This window comes from Leptonychotes weddellii, unplaced genomic scaffold (genome assembly GCF_054177405.1).
Source record: "Leptonychotes weddellii isolate Sample4059 unplaced genomic scaffold, ASM5417740v2 HiC_scaffold_5492, whole genome shotgun sequence".
Classification (NCBI taxonomy): domain Eukaryota; kingdom Metazoa; phylum Chordata; class Mammalia; order Carnivora; family Phocidae; genus Leptonychotes; species Leptonychotes weddellii.
Window position 1 is genome coordinate 1,549 of NW_028022821.1, and position 8,381 is coordinate 9,929.

The 8,381-nt window shown below is 45.8% G+C and overlaps 1 protein-coding gene across 1 annotated transcript; it reads left to right on the forward strand.

Moving 5' to 3' along the window:
* The first annotated feature begins 3,927 nt into the window (after positions 1 to 3,927).
* On the forward strand, positions 3,928 to 7,810 carry LOC145719591 (dynamin-binding protein-like). Its single transcript, XM_081811090.1, has one exon. The coding sequence runs from the start codon at positions 4,245 to 4,247 to the stop codon at positions 6,294 to 6,296; it is 2,052 nt and encodes a 683-aa protein (XP_081667216.1). The 5' UTR covers positions 3,928 to 4,244; the 3' UTR covers positions 6,297 to 7,810.
* The last annotated feature ends 571 nt before the right edge of the window (positions 7,811 to 8,381 follow it).

Sequence of the window (8,381 nt, forward strand, 5' to 3'; positions counted from 1 at the left end):
TCCTGGGCATTGCGATTCAGCGGGGGACCTAATACTGCAGAGTCAGACTACTTATATTCAGATTCTAAGAAGACTTGCATTTGTTCTTACCATCGTATACCTAAATGCATCGCTTGCTCAAAGAAAAAAATCCAAGCAGAAGAAGCAGGCAGCCGGGCAGCTGGGATTAACTGTGCACGAGTGGAAGCCTCAGCTTGACCCTAAGGATCACCACACTTCCTGTTTTCCCGTTTGCGAAATCTGGGCAGTCTCTTCCAGCAGTTGCTCATACTGTTTCCGAAGTCTGGAAATGACCACTAGGTAGCCTTCGTTCCTCAGGAATCACCTGGGACGCCAGGGGAACAGGGGCACGACTCTCTGATGAAAACGAGAGACTCATGCAAAAAACTCAGTACCAGCAACAAAATAAAGGTGTTGAGCAAAATTATCTCTAAAGTGTTTTCAGGATCTAAACTGTGATTTATAAAAAGTTTACCTTTTTTACATAGAAGTAGCCAACAGAGTGACAGTCTGCCAGGTAATAAAGCTTATCAAAACAGTCACCCAGCTGAAAATAGGAAAAGCAAGCCCTGTGATAAGGGTTTCCTGGAGATCTGGCAAAGCAAGGAAAACATTGTCATTCTGCAGCATTAGGGAATCCTGTTCATTCCCAAGCCAGTGGAGTGGGAGTTGTGGCCAGCTTTTGTTCTTCTTCTTCCCCGAAAGGCCTATTGTGCCTGGACAATAACCTGTCTTCAGTTAGTGCCCTCTGGGGTTCTGATGGAAGAGCCTTAGAATTAGTGGGGGGGAAAATAATTTGTAACATTCTCAGGACCCCAAGTTCCAACCAGTGGATATTGAATCATAAATGAAAGAAATATAGAAATAGAGGGCCAAGACCCTGTTTCTCAAGAATTTCTAAGTAAAACATATCAAATCAGTGAAAATGAATAGGGTGCCTACCACCAAGCGCAAAAGCTTACGTTAGGTGCTGTGTAGTCTGTGAAAATACAAGTGTCAAAATGAGTGATGAAATAATCATTTCGTTAGTAGACTACAGATGGCCAAGGTGAATGTGGGTTTCTAACGTCCTTTAGAAAAGTATGCTAGGGTTTCAGATAGACAGACTTGTATAGGAGCTAATGAAAGTGCCCTTGTGTGAAATAGGGTCTCATAGGTGAGATAATATTGGCTGGCTGGGGTAGCCGTTGGGGAGGGCGTATGACTGGCAGTAGATGCCAGGTTGCACTGAGGTAAAAACATAAAAATAGTCTTTTGGTAGTTGAGTAATTAAACCTCTTTAGAGAGTGTCCGGAGCAAACTTTTTTTAAAAAATCTACTTTAGTTAATAAGAATAGGATTTTTAGAGAAGAATTCTATGGGAGTAGGAAGACGCCTTCATGCCTCTAGAGAAAAGTTTGAGCAGGGGAGGGATATGGTAAAATTGGTACATTTATCACATTAGTTTGGCATGAATCATTGGGAGGAGACTGGAAGAGACAAAGTCTGGGGCAAGGTTTAAGAGAGTGAGATGATGATTGTTGGACTAGGGTGGTAGCAAGAACGAGTAATGAGGGGAAATAATTTCTGCAAGAAGATATTAGAAGGAGGAGTGCCTGGGTGGCTCAGTTGGTTAAGTGTCAGGCTTTGGCTCAAGGTCATGATCTCTGGAGTCCTGGGATGAGCCCTGTGTTGGGCTCCCTGCTCAGTGGGAGTCTGCTTCTCCCTCTCCCCTTACCCCCTGCTCATGCTTGCTTGCTCTCTCTCTCTCTCTTACTGTCTCATTCTCTCACTCGTTTGCGCTGAAATAAATAAAATATTTTTTTAAAAAAGGCTTGTAAGAGGATATTAGAGAGAAAAGGGAAGCTAGCAGCTTGAAGCGAGTTTTGGAGGGAAGATATAATTAATTTATTTGGGAGTTGGAGTTGGAGAATCGTTGTCTTTATCAAATGGACATTGAATGCTTGCTATGCAAAAGGCATTGTATCCGATTCACGAAATACAAAAGAGAAGTGGTACCTGCCATTGAGGAATATGTAATTCACTTGGTGGGAAGATAGGACAGACTCAATTTGTTAATCTATTTGTTAATTTGTTAATCAAGAGCATGCAAGCTGATACCCTAAAAGATAATCCAGTTTCAAAATATGCTTGACTATAAAATGACTTACATGACTTAGGTGCTTTGCTGTCCTGCTCTTATTTTACTTAGGCTGGTTGCGTTCCTTGATTACCTCTGCTGATGAAAGTAAAGTGGACTAGGTGTCAAGTAAGAGGGAAGTTTAAAAAAGGTTGAAACTGATAATCCACAAAACGAACAGTTCATTATCAGATAATTAAGAGTTTGTTATAAAACAATTTAGTACAGAACTATAGAGTAATTCTTTAAGTTGGGGCAAATCCTCTAAGACTGAATTTTAACTTGATTTTTTTCCAGAATCATTGTGCCCTATCCTTTCTTTACCTCACTTTCTTCAACAGTAAGACATATGCTAACTGTTCAGCTTATATTTTGTTAGGTTAACCTGAAACATCGATATTGGAACTATTTTCCAAAACAAAAGTACTGGGGCGCCTGGATGGCTCAGTCGGTTAAGCATCTGTTTTCCGCTCAGGTCATGATCCCCGGGTCCTGGGATCCAGCCCCAAGCTGGGCCCCCTGCTCAGTGGGGAATCTGCTTCTTCCTCTCCCTCTGCCCTTCCCCCCCAACTTGTGCGGGTACACATGCTCTCTCTCTCTCTCAAATAAATAAATAAAATCTTAAAAAACAAACAAAAAACCCCCACAAAAGTACTGATTGCTAGAACACACTTAAGATTTCGATATAATGTATTGTCAGGGTAAGGATAGTTCAAAAAGGCCTCTGGAGGAAGTAAATGAAAAGCTTGTTGCCCACACCCTGTACCTCCAACAAAGAAACCATTCCTGAGGGGTTGCCTGGGTGGCACAGTTGGTTGAGCGTCCTCCTGATCTCAGGGTTGTGGGATCGAGCCCTGATCCGGGCTCCTAGCTCATTGTGGAGTCTGCTTGAGATTCTCTCCCTCTCCCTCTGCCCCTCTCGCTCATGCACGCTCACTCTCTCTCTCTCTCTCTCTCTCAAATAAATAAATACATCTTTAAAGAAAGAAACCATTCCTGAAGACTTCTTTCATTGTTCTGTATTTGATGTTGAATAAAAGTTAGTGTGAGAGATCGGATGCATCTGTTCAAAGGATTATAATGGACATGTATATATTCTTTATCATTTATAAACTAATCCAATGACACAAACTGTAAGAACATTGTTTATAGTGGCATTTTTCAAACTTTTTTGGTCCCAGGAGCCCTTTATACTCTTAAAAGTTATTGAAACCCTAAAGAGCTCTTGCTTACCTGAGTCTATTGATATTTGCAATATCTGCTGTTAAAACAGAAATTTAAAAAATATTTATCAATTCATTTTTTAAAACCTGTTATATATTAACGTAAATAGCATAGTTTTTTAAAGGTTTTATTTATTTGAGAGAGAATGAGAGAGAGAGAGAGCATGAGAGGGGGGAGGGTCAGAGGGAGAAGCAGACTCCACGCTGAGCAGGGAGCCCGACGCAGGACTCTATCCTGGGACTACAGGATCATGACCTGAGCCTAAGGCAGTCGCCCAACCAACTGAGCCACCCATGCGCCCACATAAATAGCATATTTTTAATGAAAAATAATTTTCTAAACAAAAAAATTTAGTAGGAAGAATATCATTGGTTTACATTTTTGCAAATCTCTTTAATATTTGCTTTAATAGGGGCACCTGGGTGGTTCAGTTGGTCAATTGTTTGCCTTCAGCTCAAGTCATGATCTCAGGGTCCTGGGATCAAGTCCCACGTCTTCTCCTTCTGCCCCTGCTCTTGCTCTCTCTCCATCTCAAATAAATAAAATCTTTAAAAAATATTTGCTTTAATAGAAGGAAGCTAAATGCTCATATCTGTATTTATATTCAATCGACTGTGATATTTTGTTTTAACTGAAATATATAAAGTCTCTGAAGAAAATATAGTTTGGACTTCACAGAGTCTCTGAAAGGATCTTGGAGCTCCCCCAGGATTCCACGCACCACATGTTGAAAAGCACTGGTTTACAGGACTGTGCACTGTGTTGTCACTAAATTGTCGAAATTCGCTAAATTGTCAGAAGTATTATGCCCTTAAAACTCCAGAGTTATATTTCCCTGAATCTGATAGATGTTTAAAACGATGAGTTGCACTATTAGTTATGGCAGTGTTCTTTTGGGGTGATGACTCAGGTCGTTGTCTTTGCTTGTCTTTCTTTAGGTGACCTAGTGATTCTCGATGGTGCCCCCACGGCCGGCTGGCTGCAGGGCCGAAGCTGCTGGGGTGCCCGGGGCTGCTTCCCGTCGTCGTGTGTTCGGGAGCTCTGCCTCTCCTCACAGAGTCGTTGCTGGTGCCCACAGAGCACCTCGCTCCAGATTCCTGAGTACTCAATGGGACAAGCGCGGGCGCTGATGGGGCTTTCGGCCCAGCTGGACGAGGAGCTGGACTTCAGAGAAGGGGATGTGATTACCATTATTGGAGTTCCTGAGCCAGGCTGGTTTGAAGGGGAATTAGAGGGTCGAAGAGGCATTTTTCCCGAAGGTTTTGTAGAGCTTTTGGGGCCCCTGAGGACTGTGGATGAGTTGGTAAGTTCTGGAAATCACGACGACTGTGTTATTAATGGTGAAGAAGAGATCCCTGCAGGAGAAGACGAGAGGGGGCCGGAAGAGGATGAGGAGCAGCCGGGGACTTATGGAATTGCCCTCTACAGATTCCAGGCCCTGGAGCCGAATGAGTTGGATTTTGAGGTAGGTGATAAAATCCGAATTCTGGGAACGCTGGAAGATGGGTGGCTAGAAGGATCACTGAAGGGCAGGACAGGCATCTTTCCTTACCGATTTGTAAAGCTATTTTCTAAAACAAGAGCAGAGGAGACCATGGATCCTCCACAGGAAAGCAGCCCTACTGAGATCCCTGACCCTTCTTTGGGTTGTTCAGAGAACTCCTTGGTGGTGGAAGGAAGAAAACCCGAATCTCCTGAGTATAAAGCAGAGAAGTCCAACTGTGTTATTTCTGAGACATCTGCTTCTCCCCTGGAGCATCTGACTTCTGAGTATGAAGTAAACAAAAACTGTCATCAGGATGAAGGCCTCTCAGGGGGTGCCCCAAGAAGCCCAGGCCTGGGGCACGAACAGCCTCTTGCCAAAGACTCTTCTGCAGAGGATCCTTCAGAGATAGTCAATGGGGTTTCTTCCCAACCTCAGGTACCTTTTCCTCCCAGACTGCAGAAACACCAGTATTACTCTACAGCAGGAGGGGGCCACCGAAGCTCAGAGCAGTACGCTGGCCCTCTTCCCTTTGAAGCAAGGACTAAAGACAACTCCAGCCTACCTCCCAGAGGAATGTCCTCTCCACCAAAAACCCTTCAGAAGCCAGTGCTGCCTCCTCACGGTGGCTCTTATCTTCTAGGCCCTCGGGTAGTCACACCCAGCCAGTTGAGCTCTCTGCTCCAGGGCGTGGCAAGATGTGCTATAAAGCACCACATGCCCAAAGCAAACGTCTCCAGCTTTTGTTCTGCACCAGAGGGATCAGACATGAGGCCTGGTCTGCAAGACAAGGTGTTTGCAGCCGAAGCCATGGCACTTTTACACGGAGAAGGCAACACTGACCTGGATTCGAAGTTGACACAACAGCTGATAGAGTTTGAAAAGAGCTTGTCAGGGCCCGGCCTAGAACCAGATAAAATTTTGCGCCACTTTTCAATCATGGACTTTAACTCGGAGAAGGACATTGTCCGAGGTTCCTCAAAGCTAACCAGCCAGCAGGAGCTTCCTGAGAGGAGGAAGGCCCTAAGGCCCCCGCCACCGCGTCCCTGTACTCCAGCATCCGCTTCTCCCCACATGCTTCTTGACCAGAACCTGAAACCTGAACCGCCCTTGACGATGCGACCCTCTCGCCCCGCTCCCCTGCCTCCCTCGGCACAGCATCGGGGGACTCCAGGATCCCCCAGGCTCCTAACCTGTACCCGTCCGAGCTGTGAGACGCCGGAGAAGGAGGGCCCTGAGAGTGTGGACCAGACTTTGGACCAGACTTCCCAGTGTCCCTTAGTATTGGTGAGGGTTCAGGAAATGGAACAGGACTTGGATGTGGGTAGCAGGGCTCAAGAAGAGCTAAACTTAACGCTGGAGGAAAAGCAAGATGAATCATTAAGGGAAGAGACCCTTGAGGATCTTGAGTTCTATGAGAGCAACATTGAAAGTTTGAATATGGAACTCCAGCAACTCAGCGGTAAGTGACGGGGAAATGATAGATACGCGTTTCTTGACATCCACCAGTCCACGTAATGGCCTCCCCATGTTTTTAAGGGAGATGTTACCATCTTTGACAAAGACTGATTTGCTTTTTCATTACCTCATTTCTTACCTTGTCACCACAATTCGACTGCTCTGTCTCGATACATCCTGTGACCAGATAGAGCAGCTCAAACCTCATGGACATTTATCCGTCCTGTTGTGCTAAAGCATCCATAGCAGGCCTGCAGGTGGGAAGTCCCTGAATACAATGACCTCCATAACTGGCCTGTAGTAAGGACTAAAGACTGCCAGGCTAAGATTCATGAGAAAAACCGCATCTTACATCTTTGTGGTTTAAGGACTAGGTTTTGTTAGAGATTTTATTTATTTGAGAGAGAGAGAGAGAGCACAAGCCAGGGGGAGAAGCAGAGGGAGAAGCAGACTCCCTGCTAAGCAGGGAGCCCAACGCGGGGCTCTAGCCCAAGGCCCTGGGATCATGACCTGAGCCGAAGGCAGACGCTTAGCCGACTGAACCACCCCAGACACCCGAAGGACCAGGTTGCAATAGTAAAGAGCTAACAATTATTAACTTATTTGTAATAAGGACTTGGTACCATTTGCTTGCACAGATTATCTTCCCAGCCACCCTACACACACTGGGATAATTCACACGGCTGCTTGATAGATGACGCAGATAAGATTTGTAGAGATGGAGTAGCTTACCTGAGGGAGCTGGGAACTCCGGTTTTTAACTACTACTGTTGACTGCTTCCCACCTTGCACGTTCAGAAATTCTAATTCTGTCCCTTACTTGGGGGTCGACCAGCTTCAGGGGACTTTGTTCGTCTTCACCAAACTCCCATGAGAAATAATTTCTAGAGGAAAAAGGCAGAAAGCAAGGCAACGGAAGACTAGGGCCCAAGGCCAACACGGCCGTGTCACTTTGGGCAGGTGTGCCAGAGAGCTGCGAGCCCACGTGTCGTCAGAAAAGAAAGCACGCCACAGACTGATCTGTGGATGCAGGGCCTGCAGGATGCTAATGAGAAATAAAAGCAGGAGAATGGCAGGCCAGGTTCACACGCTTCCCTCCCCCTCTGCTTCAGGCCACTGTACGTGACTGGAAAAATAAATTCCAACGAGAAAGAGTATTCTGGGAAGGCCAGAGATGGAGTCATTTTCTGAAAGCTGGAGAGCAGACGGTATTAAAGAGAGGAGACTTCTCTCTGAAGTATGCTCAGGAGAGGACTGCTCTGCAAGTGGGCGCAGGTCTGAGGGACTGCAGACTCAGAGGCGGGCCAGCAGGAGGGGGTCCTGGAGCAAATTTGATGTGATGAATGAGGGAAGAGCTAGGCCACTGAGCCCCTGGATCACGGCGCTGAGCGGGGGCGGCAGCAGCAGTTACCCTCAAGGCGAAGCATGAGGATGAGCGCCGAGGCACGTCCTCCGAGAGGGATCCTGTAGGGGCGCCTGGCTGGCTCGGTCGGCAGAGCATGCAGCTCTTGGTCTTGGGGTCAGTAAGCTTGAGCCCCACATTGCGGGGTAGGGTTTACTTAAGAAATAAAGTGGCATTAAAAAAAATGACTGAAGATGAGTACCTGAAGTCCTGGGGGATTGTCAGATACCTTGATGATGTCAGTGTCTGAAAAGGAATTCTAAGGGAATGTCGGCTCAGTTCTACATCCCCAAAGCCATAGCAAGTTCCAGGATCTTCCACTGCCTTCTGTACTTGTAAGTTTTGGGATATACTCATAAACTGTTCTTGCATGAGATATGCAGGGGGCAGAACAAAAGTGTCTCAAATTCCAGGTAGTGGGAATTTCTCAATAATGATACTTTTAGGGGTGTCTGTCTGGCTCAGTTGGTAGGGCATGAGACTCTTGATCTTAGGGTCGTGAGTTTGAGCCCCGCGTTAGGCTCCTCGCTCAGCATGGAGTCTGCATGAGATTCTCTCTACCTCTCCCTCTGCCCCTCCTGCTCGTGCTCTCTCTCTCTCAAGTAAGTAACATCTTTAAAATAATTTTTATTTTTTAATGTAAAGTAATTTAAGATCTATAGAAAAGTTGCAAAAAATTGAAGTTCTCATATACC

Coding starts and splice junctions, on each gene's coding strand:
- LOC145719591 (XM_081811090.1), top strand. CDS start 4,245: ATGACTCAGGTCGTTGTCTTTGCTTGTCTTTCTTTAGGTGACCTAGTG.